The sequence below is a fragment of the Acanthisitta chloris genome, unplaced genomic scaffold, assembly GCF_000695815.1.
Source record: "Acanthisitta chloris isolate BGI_N310 unplaced genomic scaffold, ASM69581v1 scaffold9714, whole genome shotgun sequence".
In the NCBI taxonomy this organism is placed as follows: domain Eukaryota; kingdom Metazoa; phylum Chordata; class Aves; order Passeriformes; family Acanthisittidae; genus Acanthisitta; species Acanthisitta chloris.
The window spans coordinates 144,870-171,720 of NW_008670985.1; the positions used below are offsets into that span (position 1 = coordinate 144,870).

General features: G+C 44.5%; 1 protein-coding gene across 1 annotated transcript in view; it reads right to left on the reverse strand.

Annotated features, from left to right (window-relative positions):
- Positions 1-3,575: 3,575 nt before the first annotated feature.
- Positions 3,576-26,851, reverse strand: part of LOC103801497 (collagen alpha-1(XXVI) chain-like) — a gene marked incomplete at its 5' end in the record, with an annotated part of 36,799 nt that continues 13,523 nt past the window's right edge. Inside the window, 9 exons of the mRNA XM_009073912.1 lie at positions 3,576-3,748; positions 7,047-7,131; positions 7,747-7,791; positions 12,742-12,804; positions 15,373-15,434; positions 16,876-16,968; positions 21,906-22,058; positions 23,060-23,176; positions 26,081-26,125. Of these exons, the coding sequence (XP_009072160.1) occupies positions 3,576-3,748; positions 7,047-7,131; positions 7,747-7,791; positions 12,742-12,804; positions 15,373-15,434; positions 16,876-16,968; positions 21,906-22,058; positions 23,060-23,176; positions 26,081-26,125 (836 nt within the window). The remainder of the gene's footprint in view (positions 3,749-7,046; positions 7,132-7,746; positions 7,792-12,741; positions 12,805-15,372; positions 15,435-16,875; positions 16,969-21,905; positions 22,059-23,059; positions 23,177-26,080; positions 26,126-26,851) is intronic.

A 26,851-nucleotide genomic window follows, 5' to 3' on the forward strand; every position in this document is an offset into this window, starting at 1 on the left:
AGTTTATTCCTATTTCCCTGGGTTGCTATCGATTCCTTCCAGTAAGTGCAAATTAGATACTCTGGAGAGAAGCATTCCCTGCCTTCCAGAAGTACCAGATTGCTGGTGAACATGAGGGTGCACGAGTTGCAAAGATTTTTTGGTTGTGCAATGTGCTGCTTCTGGTTAGCTCAGGGCAAGGAAAAGACATTAGTACTACCAGAACCGATCCAAGTCAAAAAACACACCGGAACTCAAACAAACATTAACAATTTCAAAAAAGTCCTTAGAAAAAAATTTAAAAAAATTAGGAAAAGAACACACTATGGTATTGCACAGTATGTATGTAAGATAAAGCACTAAACATTTCAATTAAAATATATTTCTAAATGAGCACGCATTCACAATAAATCCCCTCTCTAAGGTACATAGACATGGCAAGAAGCATTATATGCCCTGGCTGAAATGAACCTCAGTATCCTGCCTATGATGGAAAATGTGGTTGGAGTGGTTTGCTTAGTCACCAGTATCATTAATGTCAGCGTGTGAGGTTTTGTTCACCTTTAAAACCTAATTAAACTGGGGTGGCACAACAGTGCAGTCCAACACCCTTGTGTAAGTAGAGAGGAATGAAACCCCAGCGGAGAGAGAAAGTCCATTTGGTATAATCCTACTGTCCCTCCATTAAAGATACAGTACCACAGCAGAGAGATGGAGCTAAACAAAGCAAGAAGTGTGGGGAGAAAGAAATTACATAGCTCATGAAGAAATCTGGAAACGTCAATAATGAACGTGGTCTCAACCCAAACCTAACCAGTCTTTTGACAATTGACTTGGCAGGATTAATTGCAAACAACTTCCATTAACTTTTCCTTTCATCTTGCCAGTAATTTGTCTTAAATAATATAACATCCCAAACCCTTGTCAGTATGAATACCTTGGCAATAGGAGTGAGTAATGCATTAGCACTCACCGAGCTCATGCAATAGCTTTCAATTCTGAAGACAAACTTGGAGGAAGAACAATTTCTTTTTCAGTACAGTGTGAAGCCTCCTAAACATCAGGGAAGTGAAAACAGCCTCATTGTATTCCCTCTTCCCCAAACTCAACCCTGTAGCTGCAGGACCAGTGAAACCAAATTTCACCATTTCCCTTTTTCAAGATTGCTTTGGTTTGGTTTAGTTCCTGCCACTGCCATGAGGACACATTGTTAATGTGGCACCAGCTATAGCTAGCACCAACCTGCCCAGTGTGCAAGTTTAGACTAAACTGAGATTTCTCCTCAATCTTCAGGGCCTCATTCTCCAACACCAACTAGTTGGCACAAGGAACTGTTCCTGGAAGCCACCAGTGATGTCTTGGAGTGTCTGTGTGAACCAGAACAAGATGGTCCCACTTCAACAAAGAGGTAACCAAGTACTTCTCAATTCCTACACAGTAATCAGCCTGTAAATGGGGAAACATTTTTTTTTTTAATTTTTGCCACATTTAATTCTTAGATGGAAAGATTATTCCAAGAATGTCAGTGGTTGCACCATGCTTCAGCCACTCTCTCAGTGGTTGCAACCAACTCTCTTTCAGATGAAGACACAGGGGAAAAACTAGCAGTCCTGGTGGGCTATCTTTCACTCCTGTCACTCTTGTTGGGAATTATGCAACTGCCTAGACATGAAGCCTAGAAATCTGACTGCACCAACTAATTGGGACTACATACAGCAGCAGTTAAGCTGGTTTGATGTTGGGCTTGTTTGCTTATTGGGGAGTGTTGCTTATGTTGATGGTCTAGCATATAGCAGCTGAAGAATGAAAAGGCTTAGTCCCTTTGAATCATCAGTTGCTTCTGGAGAAAGCAGTTGAGTTTTGGGATGGATTTCTACAGAACAGTGAAGAGACACAGTGAATTCAGCCATCCTGAAGTGGCCTGTAATATGTTGATTTCTGATCCTCCTTCAGAGGAAAGATTTGGATGTTCTGATCTCTGTAGGACTCATGTCTGTACCATGTTTACAATGTATAAGGAAAGTCAATTTAATGTGTGGCTAATGTTGGGTTGGCAGAGCTCCTTCATTTTAGCCTCATTTCCAGTGAACCACACACTTCTGGCTTTGCCTTAGGGAGATCACTTGGGTCACTAAATACATGGACCATACAGTGTTGGTCTTTGCAACAGCTTCTGACAGAATTACTGCAGCAGTACAGCTCACCTTGCTCAGACAGCTGTGTCCTGCACAGGAACCAGAGACAATGGGACCAATTTACCTGACTTAAAACAAACACAAACTCAATTTGATCACTTTTGTCCTAGGCTGAATTTGAAAACTTTCAGAATGGAGACATAGGGGGAAATAATAATGAAAAGACAGTACCATCAGTTCTGTGGATTAATCTCACCCTTCTAACAAAAATCACTGTCTACATGAATGACATCAGCTTGTCCAATCTGGTTAGCACAGCAGGTGTAGTGATTCATTTGTCACTGAAGGGCAGGTTCAACTTCTTAAACCTGGAAGCTGGTACTTCCCCTAAAATAACAAGTTATTGCAAAGAGTAAAATGACTCTGTATTTGACTCCCAGTGCAAGATAAGCTCTTGACAAGACTCTAATTCCTTAGGCTGTGGTTTGCTACTACACTGTCTCCAGATTCAAATGGCAAGGATTTACTCACAAGATTAAAACAAAACACTGTGAAAACATTTTCCTTATTGCTGTAGGATTAAGAAACTATTGCAAAATATCCTTTTCTGTGAATAGTTATTGCCACCACTTAAATTAATTATCTCTGGATGTATGCACAAGCTGAACACAGTATGGGAAAATTCTTGCACAATTCCATCATATCTCATGCAAACTGCTCTATATTTTCACAGAAACAGTCTAATCTCTCTGAAGATAGACAGAAGGTCAATGTTGCCTTGAACATCTGCATCAAAAGGCCTTGCTTAGCCAACCACAAACAGCAATAATGTCACTCACATGCAATTAGCAACATGTAAAGCCAAGATTTTGGTGCTGAAGTCCAGAGAATCACCTGGATTTTCAGAGCAACACTTTTAAATGTGCTTTGAATTTTCTAATTTGCTTTTTGCTTAAAAGAAATCATTGCAGGTCATGCCTTCATGGCCTGTGGAAGTGGTACCTTCACCTGGAAGCCACTGTGACACCAACAGATGAAATAAAAGCAGATGCCTCCAACGACACCAATGGACAAGGCTGAGGCTTGGCTTTGAGTCCAGGTTGGATGGATTGCCCTGACAGGTTAAGCAGTGCTTTACTAACTGTCAAGGGCAGTGAGAAAACAAGGGGAGGATTAAACTCTTGAGACATGTCCAGGAGGTGTCGTTTCTGTAGGCAGTTTCTGAGATACCTGCCATCTGGCATTCCAAAGGCAACAAACAAAATCAAGGAAAATGCTCTTAAGGCCCTCTCTGAGCTATGGATAAGACATTCCCTGCAATGAGGGCACAGTATTGGCCAGGTAAGGAAACCCAGTTGCCAACACTGCAGCCTCCTACCCACTTCATTTGCACTCTGCAATTAAGCACTGGGATACTGTATCTTTAACTGGTGAACAGGCATGGAGAACACAGAGATGCTCCTACTTCATCCGATTGCTTCTCCTTTTGGCTTCACCCTCATCCAGCAGTGAAGAGAGGATCTGGTGGGCCTGAGGCTGTCGGGGTCCTCCACGCTTGATCTTGATGCTGCTTCTCAGGGGGGAGCCCGGGATCACATCCTGTCCAGAGCCTGGCTCAATGGAAGACAAAGAGTCTGTAAGGAGAGAAAGTCACGGGAGAGCACTATTTAAAAGGGGAGGCTAAGGAAAACAGAAATGGGCCCTTCTGAGTGATACTTCCTCTGGAAGCTGTGTGGTCCCTTCCTCTTGTCCTTCCATCCAGGAAGCAATTGTGGAGCTATGTGTTTGCTGCCATCACACTACTCTTTTAGATCTTTTCCCTATGCTCTGCCTAAACTTTTTGGGGTAAGTGCTCAGCAGGTCCTGTTCTCATTTGTAGTTCCATTTCTAAAGCACTGTTGTTTTATTTATTGATTGATCAGAATTTTGTTTGGGCTATAGCAGCTACTCAGCACTGTCCACAGACTGCTGTTTGTGGAGGATGAGGTCAGGTGGGCACTGGGAAGTGATGCTCCTGGGAGTTTAAGTACCATTTCACTCCTTGTGAAAGAGGAAATTTTGAGGTACTGAAATGATTGAATGAGAGGATTGATCCACTCTAGGCTGCAGCCAAATTAGCACTAAAGCTGGGAATACATGTTAGCTGTCCCTTCTCCTGACATACCTCCAGGGAACAAACACTCCCTCCTCTTCCTTCAGGGTTCTGCCCCATGAAGCTAAATATACACTGGGCCCTGGCCACTCTGCAGCAACAGATGCTGATGGCTCAGTGCTGCCTCATCATTTCTAATACCCCAATTTCTTCTTCCTTTTGCTTGCAGAGCTGGATGTTTGTGTGTTTCCCTGCCAAGAGCCCAACCTCCCAGCCAGCCAGGCACCCAGCCTTGGGTTGATCCCACGAGGCAGCTTTCTGTTTCAAGTGAGTGTTTGGCTGCTGGAGGATTTGTGCTGTGTCTGCTGGCACCAAACTCTGCCAAACAATTTGGCTTTCGTGTGTCTTGCTGGGCTGTGCTCTGCAGCTTCCTAGGCCTGATCATCTCAAACTGCCCTCCCTCTGCAGAGGTTTGTTTGCTGGTATGTTTTGCCTTGTTGCTTGGGTGGCTGTGGTTTTGGAAACCAGGCTCAATGTGAAGTTTCTTGGGAAAATGAGACCATGGGATTGGCATTTCTGCGTGGGGCTTTAGAGCTGGGCTGTCCCAGATCCTGTGGTCAAATCCCTAACACCTACAGTGGGAACATGACCAGATAGTTGGTGCTGGGTGATTTAAACCTCTGTGGTGCCTTTCAGTGCAGGGAGGTCTGTGCTCAGGGAGGTTATTTCTTGTTAATCTATATTTTTTTATGTTTATTTGTTAGGGTTTTTTTAACCATATACACATACAAGGGTGAACATAATTGCACAAGGGAAAAATGCCTTACTTTCCAAGTTCCCTTTCTAAACAGTATTTTTATAGGGCCTAAAATATGTGCTAAGTTAAAGAATGGAACTATCTCAAAAGCACAGAGTAAAAATACAATTATCTATAGCTATTGGATAAAAAAAAGGAACTATTTAAAGTCATACAATATAGGTGTTTAAATCCAGCCTTAACTGCAGTGTACATCTGAAAAACAGTCATTTTTGCTGACGCAGTTACACTGGTATAGGAGTACACATGGGTATAAATAACTCATCTCCATCCCAAGCAGTAACAGAAACTACATTTATGTCAGTAAAAATGGTTTGACTGTTTCAAAACAACAGCAGTGCATGCCTTGTTGCTGCTCTATTTCCAGACAGAATGTAAAAACTAGGTAAAACAAGCAGTTCTGCTGGGGCAAAGCTGTGTGAATCCCCAGTCTCAGCCCCAGTGTCTACAGAAGCTTCCTCAAGTGCTGCTTTTTGCTTTATACTACTATAAATGAAGGTGCAAAGTAAAAGGCAATGGAGGGCCAAGCCCTGAGTCCTGTAAATACCCTGCACTGTGCTTATGGACTGGGTTCTCTTCCCTGGAGAACATACCATCTGGCATGGATTGCTGCCTAGGAAATTTAGTGGGCATCTTCCTGGTGCCTCCACCAGCACAAAGCAAAGAAGCATAAAAATATAATTTTCTGGTATATAAACCCCAATGAAAATATAAAGCAAAGTAGGATGAATGCAGAGGTAAGGTCAGTGTGACTGTGGTTAAATCACGGGATTGTGATTCATGGTTTTTCCCAAAAAGCTTATACTGTTACTGCCTATTGCTTTTGGAACTAGCACTTTGGGCTTCTAAGAGCCACAAGGCCAGTGAGCAATGCAGAGCAGTGCAGGCACCAGGCCAGACCAGCCATGCCACACAGCTCCATGCCCTGACCTTGGGCCTTGAAGTGTCCAACAGCAATTCCATCTTGGCACTGCTGGCTCCAGAAGGGACTTGGGGACTCTCAAGATACTGCTTAAAGTACACCAGTAAAGCACTTGCTCAGAACTGCTGGGCATTTTAGCTATTTAGGATTTTCACATGCTAAATCAATATCCAAATGCCACTTCCTAATAAAAGTTATGCTGATCTGAAATGAGGTGTGAGCAGCTCAATTCACTGGCAAAGCCAGGAATGAGGTTCTGTGTGTCAAGGAGAGTATAAGACAGAAAAGTGCTCTGGGACTTGGTCAGTGTCAAGGAATAGACTTGTTGCTCACAGGCTGGGATAGTTGAGCCAAACATTCTGCCTCTACTGTGTTTCTGAAACTTTTGGCAGCTGTGAGAGAATTGATCCCCAGGTACCCCAAGGGAAAAGTCTGATCTGTGAGGATTACCAAGACCATATGCTGGTTAATGGAAGAAAATAGTCATTAAGGGATGATGTACACACTGTACCAGTGATGGGAGAGCAAATAGCCTCAATAGAACACTTTGAAATCTACCTGAATGTAGAACATTGGGACTTTCTTGAAATCTGATTGTGAAAATGTGTTTTATGTAAGTTAAAATCACAAACTGTTCAGGGATCACTGATTTTCAGGGTGACATGGCAGCACTGTTTGGGTTTTCTCTGCACAATGCAGTGCTGCACCAGGCAAAGGCCTCAGAGGTGTTCAAGTCAGGCTGTTAACAGGATTAAATGATCTGGCCTAAAGACTTGAACAAGCAGCTCCCTGGGAAGCTGGTAGATGATCTGTGCCACATGGCTTGAGCTGCTGCTCGTGACTTGGCTGTCTGAACTGTAATAAAAATTATTGTAAGGGTCATTTCACCTGCTACTGTAAAGCCAAAGCAACTAGTGGAGGCTCCAGGTCCTCAACAGTTCTAAGCATCCTGTAAGTCATGGTGAGTACCTAGTTTGGAAAACCTGGCTTAGATAGACACCAGACAGAGAGCTCAGGAGACTGGGAGGATGTTTAACCTCCAAGCAGCTGCCTGAGCAGAGCCCCTGGTTCTGCAGGAAAGAAAACCTTAGCGACGCTTACCATGAATTCCTATCATGTGCTCAAGAATTAATACCCTCTCAGCTAAAATCTTCAGAGCCTCTCGAAGCTGTTGAACACCTTCCCCCTGCAAGAGGGAAAAGACAACATTGGAATATGTTGCAGAATAGGCTTCTTGTTCATAATATCGGTTCCATAACACCAAACTATGCAGTGTGGATATTTAAAAAAAAAAGAAAATATGTTAAAGAAGAGAGAACCTACAAGGTAAAGTTAAAAAAAAAAGGAAATATGTCAAAGAAGAGAGAACCTACAAGGTAAAGTAGGAATGCAGGATAAATCCCTATTTAAAGAATAACTCCTCAGTCACAGTCCATGTTTGCAGAGCTCTGACCCATAGCTGTGCCCTTCAGTTTGCTTCCTTTGCCTACAGTGACCCAAACCCAGGGTGTATGTTCCTGTCTAATCTTTAGACTGTACAACTTGTGTTAACAACTCTGCTGAACTACCTGGACAACAGTTTTGCCACTGGGGACTGAGGAGGTGCTCAGGCAGCAGGGTGACAACATGGACAAGAAAACCTCAGAGAGCAGGATTTCTGGCATGTATTAAGTTCACATCACCATTTGCTCTGCACTTTTAACTGTGGACACAACCCTTGTCCCCCACAGGTCAAAGGGAATATGTTTGAAGGGCAGTTAAGAGACAAAAGGAAAGTAAAGCAGTAGAAATACATGCTTACATCAGCACCTTTGTCACCTTCCTCACCCTTCTTGCCTGGTTCACCCTGAAAAAAACAAGAAACAGAAAGTTTTTACATGTGGTTGAGGACCCTGTCCAGAATCACTTGCATCCCTTCCCTCCAAAGGAGCAAATTAAAGGCAGAAGCATTTCACAAGCAGAAAACAGACTCTCTCTCCTGGTTCCTGTCATCTTCCCAGAGGTCACCACCATTTCTAACATGGATGAACTTGCCAAGCTGCAGGAGGGGCTGATTGCCAAGGCCTCAGCCCACAATAAGACCATGTACATCTCATGATGCTCCCAATGGGCAATGCTTCAGGCTAAACCACTGAGATAAATCGCTCTTTCCCCCAAACATGCACGTGTTCATCTCTGATTTAGAAAGTAAAATCCTCCATTCTGCTTTCATTAATTAGTCACATCACTTTCTGCCTCTGAAGATGCTCATAAGCTTTTCTGGAACAAATATCCCTCTGTGCTCTGAATATTGGTCTCATGTTCTCCCCTAACCAGGAAGTTCATGCACTTCCCAAAGAACAGATGACATGGAAAGATTAAACCACAAGCTAAACATGAAACAAGACTAACAAACCAGTGAATAAAATAGAGTAGGAATGCCTGGGCTCCTCAATTTGTTGGACATCTCTGAGATATCTGCAAAGCAGGAGTGAGCATGGGAGGAAGGGCAAGAAGAGAAGATTGAGTGAATTGTACAAAATGATGAAGAGGAACTAAGAAAGAGAAAAGAAACCTCCCAGAGGGTCTAGGACCTCTCTGGATGCTGCCAGCCAATAAAACCCAGCTTATTCCACTAGCTCTCTGTCAGCCAACCTTCATCTCCACTGGTTTGTTTGCACCCAGCCAGATATGCCAGTGCAGACATCTCCTGTGTGCATCTGTTCGGGTGTAGCCAAAAAAAATCATTTGGTGACATCTCAATGTCTTTAAAGGGCTCCCAGCAGACCAAGGTGCAAGAGGATGCTGAGCACAGCTGATGTACTCTGAGCTGTTTAGCAGTGCCCACCTTTGGCCTCTGGTAGTGCCAGGAACCTCCCAGGGCCTGGGAGGGTTTCTGTCTGCCCAGGTTTGGCCAGAGGAGATCTCCACACAAAGCACGAGCACAGCTGATGTACTCTGAGCTGTTTAGCAGTGCCCACCTTTAGCCCCTGGTAGTGCTAGGAACCTCCCAGGGCCTGGGAGGGTTTCTGTCTGCCCAGGTTTGGCCAGAGGAGATCTCCACACAAAGCACATCTCTGTTGGTGTGACACCTTCCTGATCATGGCCTTCCAGCACTCTGCTTCACACCCAGGAGGAATCTCCTTGGCACAGGGATTTGTTAAGGTGAGGTTGTGTAGAGAACAAATGTCTGAGCTGGAGACAGTTGCCCTAAGCTCTGCACCTGAGAGGTGGCTGAGCCACACCAGCCTGGTGGCACTTCCAGTGCCAGGGCAGGAACCAACCCCATCTGAGCCTTGCACCCACCCTCAAGTGCATCACTTACAGGAAATCCCTTAATGCCCCTCTCTCCAGGCAGACCTGCTTGCCCCTGTTGGAAATAAAGTCAGTGTCATTAGGAGATACTTTTCCATTTGACAAGAACATAGTGTAATTTTTACCAGTGGAATTAAGATGGCTTAATGAAAAACCTTACACTTGGGATAATACGAAAAAAAAATTCCTCTCCCTTGACATTATCACTTAGAGACAGCAAAAGGGGGTTATGGTTTTCTGTCAAGTATCAGCTCCAAATCCCATCACACTTTGGAGGGGTTGGGTTGAATATGGAGCTCCTCAGCTCAGTGCCCTCTCAGTAAGACGATTAGCAGTTTTTTGAACTTTCCAGCAGTCAGTTACATTATACCAGTGAGGAATTTGGCTGCAGATTTGTTCCTTACAAAGATACTGCATTCTTCTCTCTAGTAAAACTGATGGGCCACTGCTGCCCCAGCCAGCACAGAGCCCAGAGCTCCCACTGAGCCCTGATTTAATCTGCTCCTGCTCCACACACATATCCATGTTAACCCCAACAGCTACTGATCAAAACATAGGTACAATATTTTGGTTGCTTTGTTTCTTTTTCCTGCTGTGCTAATTTGGACATTGTTCTCAGCGAGGGGCTTTTGTTCTTTTTTTTTTCTTTTCCTTTTTTTTTTTTTAACAGAAACAGTTTGAACACTAGCACTTTCTGGTTTGGGGCAGAATGAAATGCCATTGAACTGAGCATCTCTTTTTCCCCTGTTTTCCTCCACAATGCTGGTTTCCCACCCTGGAGCACACTGGGGCACAGGGTAGAATCCCTGACCAGGAGAACAGTTATAGATTATTTAGTGAGAAAGCAGGAGCTTGGGAAGAAGAGGCAAAATGTAAAAGCATCTTTAGAAGTCTGCTGATGAAACAGCCACATATTTCCCCTGGCTCTTCTCCCCTAGACATACACAGCAACAAACCCATTCTTTTTTTTTCCCCAAAAAATACTACCTAGCTGGTGGCAGCTTTTTGTAACATTTGCTGGCAAGGGAGAGCTGCTGTTTTTGTGTCCACCAAACTGCTGCTTTGTATAAAACCAATAGGCCTTGGGCATCTACAAAACATTCCTAGGAGGGCTGCATTCCAATGGAGTGTCTAACCAGCACTAGGCAAAGGCCCCTAGGGACAGAGAGAGCTATGGGAGGAAGGCCCAGTCTTGTCAGGTGCTCCAAGTATCTTCAAAGGGATTCTTGGTTTCTGCACTGGAGGGAATAAGACCTGTGAAAAAGCACACAGAGGAGCACAACAACACACTCAAAATACAGAGACTCTATAAACAGGCTGTGCTCCATGTCCAGGAGGAACAGAAAGGATGTTATCAGCTTAAAGGGGATCAAAGGATATTTAGTCTGGATGTTGGAAATATCTTTTATCCCAAGCCCTCACTAGCTGTTGCTCTGAAGACTGCCTGGAGATGATGTGGCACATCCCTCCCTGGCACTGTTTAAGGATAAGATGAGCAGAGGCTGATCATGAGCAGCACATATAGCTGTGCCATCCAGGGGATGTGCTCTGACTGCTTCAGGTCTCTTTCACATCTGTTCTCTCTGAGATTAAGCAGGAAGAATGTATAATAACATTTTCTCAAATCTCAATAGATATTGTAAACCCTCCTCTGCTTTTCTTTGCAGCTGCAGCACAGCTCCTCTGCTCTAGCCCTAATTTGTACCCACCAACCCCAAAATTGCAGCATGTAGTTGTCAAAACCAGCATTCAAAGCCACACTCACAAAAGACAAAGAGCACACAGAGCATCCTACAGAAATTCTGCCAGAAAAAGCTATCAGCTTTGCTTTCCACCCTGACAGAGGAGGGACAGGATATAAAATTCGGGGCTTTTTTCTATTTATCAAGACATTTTGATATTTGAAAATCTCATTTGTCCCAAACCTAGAAGGAGATTTACCATTCTGATTCCCTAACAAGGAGGGAACAAAACCAAAGTCAAAGATTTGCCTGTACTGAATGGACACACTTCAACAAACTTTTGATTCAAACTAAGTGTAATGTTAGCAATATGGTCAACCACAAACCAAACTGTTAAAGGAATCACTGAGGAAGAGTTTCTTATCAGATTCCTGGATGGAAATGTGACACTTTGCCATATATCATACCCTTTTTCTAACTGAAAATTCAGATTGAGGTGTAGTTGGTAACTTCTGCTGCAATCACACCAGTTAAGGTTTTGCTCCCTACCAGAATCTTAAATTCCAGTCCCAGAAATACATCAGTCTGCAATTTCACAATAAAGCAAATACATGCCCAGATTGGCTGAGCTGCACGAGCAAAGTGTTATGAAAAAATTACTAACAGTCACTTAAAATGGGCTCTGTCTTTCACAAGAACACAACCAAGCACTCAAAACTAAAATAAAATGAAGCTTTTAACAGGCATATGTGCTCCACCCTCAGATATCTGCTGCTCCTCAATGTGAAGTGCCTCAGGAGGGGTAAAACAAGGCCCCTGGACCTGCTCTCCTTGCACACAGTCTGGGCAGAGGAACACAGATTTTGCTAGTTATTCTCATGAATGTGGAAACTTATCACATTGGAGTTAACCAATTTGAATTTGTCTGTCTTAGCTCATTCTGACATCCTTCTGTCTGTTGGATTGCATTTGTTTGTCTTAGTTCTTTCTGACATCCTTCTGTCTGTTGGATTGGAAGAGTGAGCAGAAATGGAGGAGATGCTATGGTAGGAGGAAATCACATCACCTACAGCCACCCATTTACAGGTGGTGACCTCCACCTTCACCTCCATCTATGGGACAGTAAAAGTGACCCTTGGAAGGAAATAGAGCTTGTTTCCTACAGCTGTGGCACTGCAGACATCCAGCATTTTAGAGGTAACAAACAATATTTTCCTCCTTAGCTTTCTTCCCTCTTTTGACTCCACCCCACACTGGGGTCTTAGTGATTCTCCACAGTTCATTGTGCCCATTTTTCTTCACCAGTTTAGAAATAACATTCAAACAGTCCTTATCTCTACATTTAGCTACCAACACTTGACAGCCCATCAAGGTCTGAGGTACAGCACATAAACCTATTAAGAACATGATTTCAATATTCCAAATATATTAAGAACATCATTTGACCTGGGGAATGACTTTGGCTCAGGAAAAGTCTGATGAGCTTTTACTGCCTTAGTGCCACAGCAGAAAGAGTTCAGTTAGACCACCCCAAATACTCCAACACTAAAGAGCTTTGGTTGGCAGAAGAAAGTTGGTCTACACAAGCCTTTATACACCATGTATTTCCACCTGAGTTTCTTTAGGACACACCAGCCTTTGCAAGCAATTCAACTCTTTATCTGTACAGTAAACCCTCATCTTGGTTCTTGCAGAAACTCTACATTCAAAATTGTTAATGGCTGCAGTCCCAGCAGATTTGTAGGACCTGAGCTGTATATAATTTCTGAGGCATCAGCCTAGATGCTGCTGAGGATCTCTGTGTGTGTATAAAGCCTTACCCTCTCTCCTCGGTCTCCTTTGGATCCTTTTGGCCCAGGTTGTCCTGGAGATCCTGGTAAGCCCTAGAAGAGATGCAGAATGAGAAGGAATTAATTTCTACTGGGCATCCTTTGTGTAGGTGTAGTGAATGCATTTCCCAGTGATCCTCAGCTCCTGAGAACCTCATACACCCATTAAGCAATTGGGCTGGATTCTCTTTTGCCCTCAAGCAAATACCATGGGAGCTCTGCTCAGATAAGCCAAGCCCTGTAGTTTCTGTAGATCACTCTATTTGGGTCTTTGAAGGCACTGTGACCCTGATGAAACAATTTTAAGGGAGCAGTATGACAGTTACCAAGAAGAAATTAATACACAGGTAGTATAGTTAACTTCAAAATCCTCACTGCTTTCCCCTACTTCTTAATTGCCTCAGTGGGTGGCAGGAGCAAGCACACATACCTGAAAATTAATTGGATTGTGCAGTGGAAATTATTTTGAAGCTATTCACTCACCCTAATAAACAATTTTCAAATTAAGCTCAATCTCTACTAATAATTTTACTCCCTGGGTTGAATAAATCTATAAAGCAGTCACCAATGGCTAAAGAAGGGCATAGTCTCCAGGTTTCTACTAATTGAACTGCTCTGCAGAAATCGATCCAAATTCTTAACTTATCCACCCAGTGAAGCCACAGTTATGAACCAGAGAGGAGAGAACAACATAGTTTGTTTATATTCAGCATGTCAGCTCCCCACAGTCATATGCAAAAGATGGCTTTTTCCACCTCAAGTCACTTGCACATCACCTTGGAAAAAGCAGCAAATAAGCCTGGAGCTCCCCTCTAGACTTGTGCTGATCTAAGCCAGCCTGGTTAGCAACAGCCCCCTGAAAATCCCCTGTCAGCATCCAGACAAATGGGTGTTCTAGGCATTGGTGTGAAGAGTTGTGTCTGGTTAAGTGGCCCAACAAAGTTGGACATACATGTTTTAAGGGTCTAAAGGAGAAGCACTCTCCCATTTTCAGCAATGTTCACCATTAACATGTTGCTCTTTGCCTGCAGCAGCCACACCAGCTCCCCACCAAGCCCCACAGTGACCTGCATCTCCCCTGGGCCCACAAAACTCAGGCCTGGTTTAGGTTCACTGCCAAACAAGGTAGGGCACAAACAGGCTTAGCACCATGTCAAACATGCAGCATGAACTAAGCTCAAGTGTCCATAAAGATCTTTTGCTTTTGACAGCTCTCAACAGTGACTGTCAGTGCCTGGTTAGACAGGGATGCTCAACAACACTGAATTCCACACAGTAAAAATGAAAAGATTTACAGTGTGTGCTGCATGTCCAAAAATTCCACACTGTAAAAGTGAAAACATTTACAGTGTGTGCTGCATGTCCAAAATCCAGACTCGACTGCAGAATCTGCTTATGAATTGTGAATTACCTTATATTTAATCACGTTAAACTGCATCTGTCATTTTGCTGCCAAATCTCCCACTGTGTTCATATCTATCTGGAGTTTCTCATTGTTCTCCAGAGCATTCGCTAATTGAAATGATTGTAAAAGTGAAAACATTTACAGTGTGTGCTGCATGTCCAAAATCCAGACTCGACTGCAGAATCTGCTTATGAATTGTGAATTACCTTATATTTAATCACGTTAAACTGCATCTGTCATTTTGCTGCCAAATCTCCCACTGTGTTCATATCTATCTGGAGTTTCTCATTGTTCTCCAGAGCATTCGCTAATTGAAATGATTCTGCTACACTGGCAAACTTTCATGAACCTGTTGCCCATTGCTTCTTCAAAGTGCTTAAGAAATACATAGGAAAAATCTCCTTTCTCTATTTTCAATTCCAAACCTCCTCTTACAGGATCTAAGTTACATCCTCTGCTAAGTTGCTTCACATTTCTCTGTACTCTTCAGCTGTGTTAGATCCCTTTGAAATGCTTAATATTACTAATTTACCTCCACATTAAGTAATACTCTTCCCAAAACTGAGTCCCTTTGTATCAGCCAACCACAATTTTGAGTAGTTTGGCAGTTCACTATTCATCATGACTTCACTTCTTTCCATTTAACCAGCTTTTTCCAGCCATCTGAGTTCTTTGCCCTTCTTCTACCATAAATTCTTTTGAGTTAGTTTATCACACTCCATTATTATCTCCCTCCTCCACACTGTTTGTATCAATAAATAATCAAACTGATGGGAATTTGTGATATTTTCCTTGAACAGAAAGTGCTATGTCTGAAAAAATAGGCTTAACACATTCACTTTGGTGAATTGGTAAATTCCCATTGATGCTTTTTTTGTTCTTTTTATGTGTTCCACAGGAAACACTGTATTTTTCTATCACTGTGTTAGTAAAGCTCATGTCAGATCCTTTGCATCAACTCAGGCCACAGTGAAATGTTTTGACACAGCAACAGCAAGATGTGTTGCTATGATTAAGGGAAAATCTGGAAAGCTCAACTGCTTCATGCTCTCAACTCAATTCAGAATGAGAAAAAGGTATTAAATCACAGAATTTCATGGGGAACAAAACATCAGATCTAAGATTTATAACCTACTCTCTCTCTTTGTGCAATGAGATGTTGTTTCACCTCTAACTCCCACCTCTGTCCCTCACCCCAAAGCACTAAAGCACCTTACTTGTGATCCAGGGGCTCCAATAGGTCCTGGAGGCCCTTTGGGTCCTGATGCACCTGGTGGCCCTGGTGGGAATCAGAATTGGAGACAATTTTAAAGAGACTTAGTAGGAAGAACCCTAAATTCCAAATGCATGCACTTCCTTTCATGTTCTGCTGAGTCTCTCAATGAGAGCCTTTCATCCATCCCAGGATTGCAGCATGAGCCCTTCATCACACACTGGATTACTGGATACCCACATCCTGACATAATACAGGAAAGATGGTAGAGCTGAGAAGAAAAAAAGTGAAAATAGGCAGAAGGGTGTCAGTAACATCCTGTATTCCCATTCCTTATAACACAACTTTTGAGAAAACTTAAACTAGATCCATGAACCAACTACACCAGAGCAAGATGCTGCAGGTGCTGGTCCTGAAACAGCCTGGTAGGTGGCAAGGGAAGCCACAAGCCTGGTACAGTCTGTCACTCTGGTGTGTCAGAAAGCTAATAATGAACATGAAGGAGATGGAGTTTGGCCACAGCCAGGTGAGAGGCTGAGCAAAGCTCTGTCTTGTTCTTCACTCACTCCAGTGGCAATAACGTCTGTATCACAGAAGAGCTGCTTCAGGATGAGTTACACTGTCTAAACAGGTCAACTTGTTGTACAGAGTCATTTAACAGTAGCAGCTAAATTATACCTGCAGATGGGAGACAGGATATTTGCCTAGTCTGAACTTGGCAATACTCCTCTCTGCTTTAGTTGTCACAACCCTTGAGATGAACCAATGTGGACATTGTACTCAAAGTACAGCTGAATCAGCCTCCATCATTAATGCACCATACAACTGTTTAAGTCAAAGAAGAAAGGAATTGAAGGATAAATGAAAGGCCCTCATAATGAAAGAAAAACCCTTTTCTGCAACTAATGGGAGTTCATTCCTAAATGTGCACCATACAGGGAAGGGCTGATGTTTGCAGGAATATTATCATCAAGCCACCCATCAGCACAGAGAGAATGAAGACTTGCCACTGAATTTTCATCCCAGATTCTGATTTTAGTTATACTGGTGAAAATTTGGAGTGGCTCAAACAAACTCCAAAGTCTTCATATACATCACAGAGCAGCTGGCCAGACCCTGCTTGGTGGAGCTCTCCAGAGGCAGGAAAGGATTGCAGTGGTGAGAACGATTTTGCTCTCATAGAGGAACTCACTGGACAACCCATTCTTAAAGCCAGCCTTTTAATTAGCCTCTTCTCAAGATGTGTCCTGCCAAAGGTAGAACAACCTATCACTAACAACAGGTAACAAATCTGGTTACTTCTTGCTACCCTTCCCACTCCTGGCCCCACTACTTCCCTTCCAGTAAGGACCACTTGCTTTCCCTGCATGCATCTCACTGACCACTTCACTCCATCAGAAATTCTTTGGCTCATCTTGGCATCTCACTGACCACTTCACTCTCCATCAGAAATTCTTTGGCTCATCTTCCCCATCATTACAGCTCTGCAGCTCAGCTGAGGTGTTACCTGGTGGCCCCACAGGCCCTGGGGCTCCCCGAGGTCCAGGCAGCCCAGCCATGATGGTGTCAATGACGGTGGAGGCCAACTGGGGTTCTCCATCTGTGCCAAAGAGAGAGCAGTTAGTGCTGAGCTGCCCAGGCCTGCAGGCAGGACTTCTCTCCTAAATCCTTTGGCGCCTGTTGCTGGCCAAGGACAGGCAGTGCAGCAGCAATGCTAAATTTGGGATCTTGGAGCACTTATTTACCCTTTGCAGTTGTGGAAACCTGGGGGGAAAAAATTCCATGAAGAGCCAAGACAACAAGACCACAAAAAGCAAGGAAGGGAACCCCCATGTCCTGCTGCTATTGAGGCTTGCAATCCACTTTCCTGACTCATGCTGTGGGACCAGCAATATGTCTCTTGTTGCATTGAACCTGGATGAAGATGTTGGCTCTTGGTCACTGGGATGCTAAACCCTCTGAAAAGTCCATATTTTCCATAACTGGAGGCCACCATGCAGGAATAATATCCATATCCTCCTGCCCATGACCTCAAGCTTACTCATGCTTCCTTCCACCCATCCCTGTAACTCATCACAGTAAAATTCAGGGAACCCTCTGCAGTAGAAGACTGCAAACATCTCACTGGAAATGTCAAGTGACACCAGGAAAATCAGAAGGGTGTTTGCTTACTCCGGCCCAGAGGTCATAAGGTGAAATCTCCAAAAATTTTAGCAGACACATGATGAAACTCTTTCAGCTTCTGGAACATTGGCAATGACAGAGAGGACTTTCAAGCTAGTGTTTGAAAGCAGTTTCTAGGGAAAACTGTGAAATGGCTTTGACTGCCAAGGATGACAGGATATCTCTGCAATGCCTTGCTGGCAGCAGAACACTGCAAGATCCAACCCAGATCCCTCTGAGAACCAAATGTCATGCCTAAAGCCTGAATGCAAACAGGTATTTGATTATTGTTTCTAAATCCATTCATCTTCCCCTCCTCACAGCCCTGAAACAAAACAACTGAGACTGTTTTCATGTTCAGAAGGAAAAGGTACCCCAGTGAAGTGTGTAATCCAATTAATTTGAGTTTTATTTGACCATGTCAAAATCCATCATGGCTTGGGAGTAAGATGAAATTGGGAAATGAGCATCAAACAGCAGTGAAGGCATTAACAGTTGCAGAGCCTTTTGTTTTTAAAGCACAAGTGGTCAACAAAATCAAAAGCACATCTACTGAGAGGGGGAGAGGATGGACTGCAACCAACCAGGGTTTAATTACTGCTGGAGGTAAGCCAGGGATAAAGATTTGGGTTACAAAACATTCCAGCTAAATGGTACATTATTACAACGACAGAGTTACTCCCATAAATCCACCCATCCTGACATTTGACTCAACATTGTTTATGAAAGGTGATTCCATAACTGTGACACAGAAGAAAGCTCTGATCAACAGCCCTTGAGCTGCTCCTGGTTTAGCCTCAGCAGCACAGGACTATGGAATGGCTCTTGACTCAGCTGCCTGGCCAGGCAGAACTCACTCAGATCCAGGTTTCCTTCCAGGATCAGCCCTGAATGAAACATCCTGTGAATGAAATGGGATTGAAGTGTGTTAAAGCACAATCCTCACATTTTTTAAGGGACTCTCTCCATATTCTCGTAAAGCAGCAGGAACAACTTGTATCTCTTTATAAACTCCCTTCTCCTTATAAACCAGGGGATGTTCTGGGGCTCCCTGCAGCTGAAGACTCTTCGAGCAGCCACAAAATGGCATCAAAGGTAGAAGGAATCTTCCCTTGTCAGCCTTCTCCTGCACTGACCCAAGCTCTGCTGGATTCAGGGGCTGGATTTTGACTCAGTGCGTTTGGATACACCAAAGCAGAAGGCAGATGACTGTCTGCCTTGTTTGAGACTACCTTGATACACAATTTTCTCCAGGAGCTTTGCAACCCCTAGCCAAGCCAAGAGGAAGAAAGAGCACAACCAGTCTGACCTGGTCAGGTAGGAGCACCTATGGTCTCTGGAAGAGGACACAGAGAGATTGCAAAGGGGAAACCTGAAACAGCACAGAAATGCCCTTAAGGACACACTGAAACTTGCCCAGGCAGAGCTGCAAAGCAGCTCAGAGGCAAAGGTTTGAAAGTAGTCAGTTTTCTCAATCGAATGCCATTCCCTTTCTCCTCTCCTTTCTCTGCTCTGTTCTCCTTCCCAGGAAGGACTTTGCATGGCAGCAGGCACAAATCTCTGCTCTGTGCCCTTATCACCACTGACATGCTGGGCACAGCCTGCTGTGCCTTGGTTTCCCCTTGCTCTCCCCTTAGGCACAGGCTGCCCAGGGAAGGAGTGGCATCACCATCCCTGGATGTGTTCAAAAAAACGTGTGGATCTGGCACTTGAGGACATGGTTTAGTGGTGAAGATGGTGGCAGTGCTGAGTTAATGGTTGGACTTGATCTTGGAGGTATTTTCCAACAATAGGTTAATTTTATCTCATGTGTCCTTTGCAAACTGAAATCATCGAGACGTAAGAAAAAAAAGCCATCACAGAGTGAAATTTGTGTTCTTTTCTCTTACTTCTCCATAAAAATTCTGAGCATTAGCATGAGAAAGACTGAGCTGACTCTAGATCACATACCTGATCACTCATTTTTAAGTGGCAGAGAAGGTGAGCAATCCCAGCAGCATCAGCCCCAGCAGCAGGGTTCAGCTTCTGGCCTGCATCTAAGATTTCTGACTAAGGGATAAATTCCCCCATTAGATGCTTGATTTGTTGAGACAGGATGGAAATGAAGTAATCCTGTCTTCATTTTTTTTCTGCTACCTGATCTGGAGGGACACAACTGGGACTAATTTTTTTTTACCACAGCACAGGGAAACTGTGAGAAAATATTTGTCTCCCCCTTTTGGTCTTCAGCCTACTGATAAATATTGCCAACAGGAACTTGCTGTGATTAATAAAGGCACAGGCATGAACCATGTTCAGGCAGAACCAAACACTGTTTTACTAAGAATAACCTGACACAGCTCTCACATCTCCATGGCTGCACATGCCCATTCCCAGGAATATGCTTCCCTCTGCTGTCAGCAGCTGGAATCTTGTGTTTATAGTTTTCAGATGTGCTCCATTCGAAATAAATACTTGCTTTTCTAATCTCCACAGATTTTACAAGGCTGTTTGACTGGTTGAACAGGATCAGCTCTTCATTGATCCAGTACAAAGGCAAGTCAGCCAACACATAGGCACAATGCTAGGTTTTGTAAGACAATGGTGTTGATGTTGCCCTAACATTATCATCATCACATAGAGAACTTATACTTGAGAAAATTGTCATAAAGTTTTGGGCTAATCCTTCTGCAAAGCAAGAAATCCACAGGTATGCAGGAGGGATTCCTAGGGATGGAAATGCAACTCACTGTCCTCAAGTCCATGTGAGAGTTGCTGCTGCCCAGTGCTGGCAGAGTTAACACAGATAATTATCCACTCATTTATCCTCTTCCCATTTTGGGATGATACCAAATTCAGCCTTCTCACATCAGCTGGAAAGGCTGTGGAATCAATACCTTTATACACTTTTTAATCTATCCACTACTGTGCAAGAAAAGTTTCATTTCAGGGGGAGCTGGATGGAGACGCAGCAGCAACACCCAAACCATCCTTAAGGATCATTTGGAATAAAAGGCTGAACCATGGAATGCAGAATGGCACAACCTGGTGTGATCCTGTAAGGAGTGAGGTGATTGGAATGCAAAAGTTCCTTGTTCTAAGGCTCATGAATGCAGCATATTGATCTGTACTTTCTGAAACTCTTAGTATGGGACCACAAATTATTCATCCTGCCCATAGGCTCTAAGTAACTGAATATGAAATGGAGCTGGTCAAATTCTTCCCAAATTAAAAATACATCTGTTCACTTTTGGGAAAAGGAGTCTGGAGAGCAGTGGGTGGAAGGGAAAGGAGAGCTCTAGATAACTGTCAGACATGGGGAGACTTACTAATCCTTGGCTGTAACAAAGACAACTGAGCTTTGAAGCTGGACATGAGCAGCAAAGCTGGGGGAGAGGCACAGCAGAACTCTGGGGGAGTGCAGATGGGAGACTGGACAGAACTGGGGCTCCAGGAATTTACAAGCCAAGTGGAGATACAGCTGAGCTCTGCTTTATCATTACTAGATGCCAACTACATAGGACTGGACCAGAAGGAACAAGCCCAAATCTGAGTGCACTCCCATGAAAGTGCAGGGTGTGCCTTTCCTATAAAGCCTTTTCTTGCCCTGCACAGCACAAATCAAAAAAAATCTATGTTTCCATCCCCATAGGCACAAAGAAGCCCTGACCCTCCAGTTATAGGGAAGGGATAAATCAGAGGCTTGGTGCTTAATTCTGTGTTTTGTGTGGATGTGGGATAATGAGGAAGCACCAGAAATGCAGGTGGGAGATGTACCTGCAGGGACAGGAAAAGAGATGCATTTAACAGATGTCCTTGTTGTGTTATATAATTCCAGAGTTGCAAATCTCTGGTACTTACTGATTTCTGAGGAACCCTGACCCTCCAACACTGCAGCAGCAGCACCACCACCAAGAGAGCTCCCAACAGCACAGATTCAGTGCACCAGCATCTAATTGGGCAGACTCTGGATTTCACTATCCCCCTGTCTCTCAGGTGATGCTACCTGAGCTCTGTCATGTCACTAGAGACCCTCTTCCCATCAGCCACTCATGATGAAAGCTTAAGGGACATTAAGTTGCCTCCTCAAAGCTGTGTTGAACATAGAAAAGCTGGCACAGGGAACAACATCCCCCCCAAACCTGTCCTCACTGATGGTTTTAGAGGAGAAGTCACTTTGCCCTTCATTCTGGACAGGTGAACACCTTCACTTCTAAGATGTTTCATCTTAAACAGGAACTTTCAAAAGGCCCACACAGTGTAAGCAAATTGTCCAGCTGCTCCCAGAGCCCTGGCAGAACCTGGCAAGGAGGTGGGAGGAAGAGCTGAGCTGCTCTGTGCCTGCCCACTCTGCTGATATACCAGAAAAACATAGGAAGTGAGAAGGGAACTTACTTTCTTTTTCAGCTGTGGGCTGGAGTGAGTAGAGAACTCCTTGCTGGAAGGTAAGAGGGAGGCTTGGGGTGGCTGGTGGCCCTGGAGGACCTGGGGGACCTGGGATCCCAGTTTCTCCTGGAAGTCCTCTTGGTCCTTGAGGTCCCAACAGCCCTGTGCAGAGGCAGAAGAAGATGTGTTAGTGCCTTTGAGCAGCTTAATTCCTCAAAGAGTAAAATCTCCCCTTTCCCTCAGGCTGAGCAAGAAACTAAAGGCAGCAAGGTGTGAAATCAAATCTTCCCCTTCCCCTCCCAGTACACCTGGATGTCACTTGACTGCCAGGAAAGCACAGGAAGAACAAGGGAAGCACAGTCAGTGCAGCAACAGACCAATCCTTCTTCTTGTGGGGCTGGAAGACTCTTGCTGCAAACTGAGAAACCAAAAGGCAGACACATCCTTGGCCAGACTTTGGCCTTTGACAGGTTGCCAGAGAATGCCAAAAAGCATTCATGGCTGCTCCCATATTTAAGGCACACTCCAGGTTTTAAATATTCCCCAAGCTCAGTGTTACAAGGCACAGGCTTTTAGCCACAGAGAGCACAGAGCCTGAGGTCTTGCACCTTTTGTGTGGTATTGCCTTCATCAAAAGATTTAGGAACATTTTGGGGATGAAGCAAGTCTCCCAGCTCAGGAATGGAGTGTTCTCTGAAAGAATGGCCTCATAACCTTTTCCCTTTACATACAAAAGCATCATTAGTTTGACATCCTGGCATCTGACAGCTTGACACAAATGGTAGAAGAAAAAGGGAGTTAAAACAGGCACCCAGTGAGAGGGTTAAACAGGGAACACTCTGCTCCAAAGGCTGACAGGTCACAGACTGTTTCTTACAGATCCTGAGCAGGATGGGGAAACATGATCCTGCTCTGCAGCTTTCTGGGACAAGCTCTCTCCAGCTCCACAGGAAATCCCAGGGTCTGTCATTGCTCGTGCAGGTGGTTGTCTGCCCTGAGAGCTCCTGATTTCAGTACCCAGGGGACTTGCTGAAATGAATTCGATACCAACTGAAGATGCTCAACATCTTGTGTGTCAGCCTGTTCTGATGTGCTGTCACAGACAGTTTCTATAAAGTGAAACATCTCCTATCATGGAAGCACTGCCCTCCTCCAGGACTTACCTGGTGGCCCTGCTGGGCCCCTCTCACCAGGTTGGCCCTTCTCTCCTTTTGGCCCTGGTGGTCCTGGAAGACCAGTTGGTCCGACCGGGCCTGGAGGACCAACCCGTCCTGGAAGCCCTGAAAACATTCACAAAGGAAATTAGTTGGAGGTTAGGACAGTGCTGAGGTCAGAAGGTCTTCAGCAACCTCAAAAGCAGAGGAGAGGGAGTTGGAGATGCACAGGGGCAGAAATGCAGCTGTGCACAGACAAGATGGCACTGGTGACAAGAGCTGCCTGGCACGTAGGGCAGGAGAGCCAGACTGGACCTTGCTTCCCCTCTTCTTCCAGTCTGTAAAGAAAGAAGCACATCCCCATGCATGAAGGCTTCCCAGAAAAAGGTAACAGGATGTGTACCTCCAGCTGGGATGTGCTGGCCAAAGCTAAAGTGTAGCCCACACTATTCCCTTCCCAAGGCCTGAATGGCTCTGGGCAGGGTCTGGATGTCCTTTGCTGAGTTCATCCAGACTAGTCCCAATGTATCACCCCCACTTCTGAAATAACTAGGTGTTGCTAATTTATACCAATGAACAGGGTGCTGAGAAGGGCTCCAGGGTTACTGGAAACACCAGTAACACAGGAATTGCAGCCCAGTTAAGTTGCTGTTTGGCAAGTCCACTCAGACCCTGGTAAAGCCCATGAAAGGTGAAGGCAGTTTGTGATGGCACTAAATAAAATGTTCATATTGTTTTCTCTAGACTATCAAAACAAAAACAACACTTGGCAATTTTATAGTGTTTTTCAGAAAAAAACCTGTGCATCTTTGGCTCACATGGAGAGACACTTAAACACTGTGCAAACAGCAGTGAAGCCTTTAATACCTCAGCGACATGGGTGAGTTAGTCTGTCTGCTCAGATTAAGCAGTTAATGGTTACAATAAAGGCATTAACTGTCAGAGCCAAGAGAATGAGAGGTTCCTGGTTTCTGGGCTACCAAAGGGCTCAGAGTATCTGAAAGCAGTGGCAGATGCAAGCTCCAAAGCCAGAGGGAGATCAGGCTGAGTCCAAAGTTCAGCACACTGAGATTTCAAGTTTGAGTCTGTGGATTACATATGGCCATAACCCAACAGAGCAAGTTCAGGTTTGACCAACTCTTAAGCAGTGTCCTTCTCCTTCCCTGGTACCAGGAGAAGTACTGGACCCTCCAAGAGCAGTGCCAGGGGAAGATGCTGCCTGTGGGGGTGGAGGGCATGGATGAGAACAGAGGGAGAGAAGGAAAAAAGGGAAGAAGCTGCCCAACTAACACCTTCCCAGCTGATACCACAGGGAACAAGGCTACACAATGAAATCATGGCTCACATGATTTGAAGCTCCCACATTTGGATCCAGTTCCCACTCTAGGTGTGGGACAGCCTACCTGGGGCACCCCTGACATTCATCCAAACTCTCTGCATTTCTCAAAACAAAGCAATAACCTCCCAATATTAGACCCCCGGAAAGATTTCCATTCCTTTCTTTTTTTTTTTGCTTTTTTCTGCCATTCTGGAGAGATGTGTAAATTATTTTTTCTTAAAAATTGAAGCCTTCTAATCCATAGTGAAACTGGGCAGACTGGAGAAATGAGAATTGCAAAGGCTTTGTGTGGGAGTGTGTGCCTGTACTTTTGTTCTATTCAGTCATCAATAAAGGCCTGATTGAATTTGAGTATTGAACAAGGAATCAAGGTAAGGTTTTAATTTGGATCAATTTACTTATCCACAGGACACAAAGTGCAGACTTTTCTATGAACAGAGGGGCTCCTTTAATGGATCTCACCTGGCAGTGGATGTTGTTCTGACATGCTCAGGCAGGTGATCAGGAGCCCATTTAAAAAAACAAGAGCATTTGTTCACAGCATTGCAAACAACTTGTCCCCCTGTCAAAAACCCCCAACGCACCTGAAACTTTATTGCAGCAAATTCTTTCCAGCACAGAGGGAAAAACAGCAAGAAACTGTTTTGCAAGCACAACACGCTGTGCTGCTGAGCGTGGGTCAGAACATTCCCTCACTTGTATAAATCAGCCTCAATCCTCCCATTCAACCTTATAACTCAATCCCATGAACTCCTGCAGACCAGGAGCAGTCATTTCCTGCAGCATCCTCAATCACACTGCTGCAGCAGAGCTTTAGAGAAACTGGCACTTCCTTCCCTGAAGGGGGAAAGTGCTGGATGGAAGGCTGGGAGAAACAGCATTGAGTAATGTGTAGGCAAATGCTCATACTGGTGACAAATGGTGTTACCAGCATAAAAGAGACAAGTGCAAAAGGGAGAGAAAAAGAAGGAAAGATTCAGGGAAAAGGGGGGAGGAAAATGAATAACCCAAATCTTCAGCTAGCATAAATCAGCTCTGCTGCACTGGCGTTGCTTTCAGGGAGCTGAAGCCCATGGTGAGTGTTTATCCTCCAGAAATATGAAGCAAAAGGCCACAGGAAAAATGTTTAAAAAAAGGCAGAGGGTGAGGATTCTACTGCTGGAAACCAAATCAGACATGCAGAGACCTGGATTTTCTTCCCGGCCCTGTCATTAACCTGCAACACACCATCTGCTCCCTTTCCTTCCCTAAGGTTTTCCCTGTACAGGAGCAGAGGATGCTCTGTTTATATGCAGCTCAGCAAAGTGATGCCCTGACCATCCCCAGTGGCTCTCAGTGTCCCTGGCAGGCACTACCAGCAAGATAATAACAGTTTTCTCCCATCACTCAGCACATGCCCTGCTGGCTCTGGCCACGTGTGCTCCATGACCTGTCTCTCTACTGAGCAGTGCTTTCCATCCCCTGTGTGCTGGGGAAATGTCTCAGACATGACAAAGCTGGTGTTTGGCCTCTCAAACCAGAGCAGCCCATGATCAGACAAAACCCAAAGAAGAAACTCAACCTCTATCTGTGAGGCTTCAAATGACTAAAGGCTCCTGGCCACAGGACCCTTCTGCTTTTTGGGGATATATCACATACAGGAGTGGGAATAGCAACATTTTGTGCTTTGAAAGAAGAACCCATTAACTTACCCTGTGGTATCAGCTGCTCCTCTGCACCTCTGTGTCCTTTAGGCTCTGGTTAAGAAAGACAGGAGGAGGAAAAAGAGGCAAAAAAAAGAGAGATGAAAAATTAGGTCTCTTGCTGCCAACTGGCTCAGCCAGAGTATATATATTTTCTTAATACTCAGTAAAATGTATCCTGTTGATTAACAAGCTGATCAGAAAGGCCAGTGGTGCAGCTGTCTCAACAGCACTGATTGCTTTTAAATGATTGTCTATTCTCAGCCCTGTCACTCACAGAAGAAATAACTACCCTCATAAACAGTAGCAAGTTTTTCTGGACCTTGGCCTAGAGAGGCATCAGCCAACCCAGAGCTACAAGGTCATCCAGAAACACTCCCAGCACTCACGGCATCCTGTCCATATCAACCACCCTTGTGTTAGGCACCAGAATTCTCCCCTTGGTGCATGTGGTTGAGACACTCAGTGGCATGCAGTGTAGGACTTGGATTTATGTTGGCTGAACACCCAGAAGCAGGGCAAAGTAGGGAATGTTTCACAAAACACTCTGGGGAATGGGGTGGGAGGGATGGAGGCTTAGCTTTCCATAGCCCCAAATCACACAGGACACTCAGGTTTGACTTCCACCTACTCTAATATCCCACTTGTTGAAAGATCTCCAAAGATCTGTGTCTCTGCCAGAGAACCTGGGGGCAGCTTTGAGCAACAAGTCACAGCACAGTGTTGAAACCATACAAAATGGGCCATTCACCTCCATCCTAAACCAGTCGTGTGGAATTC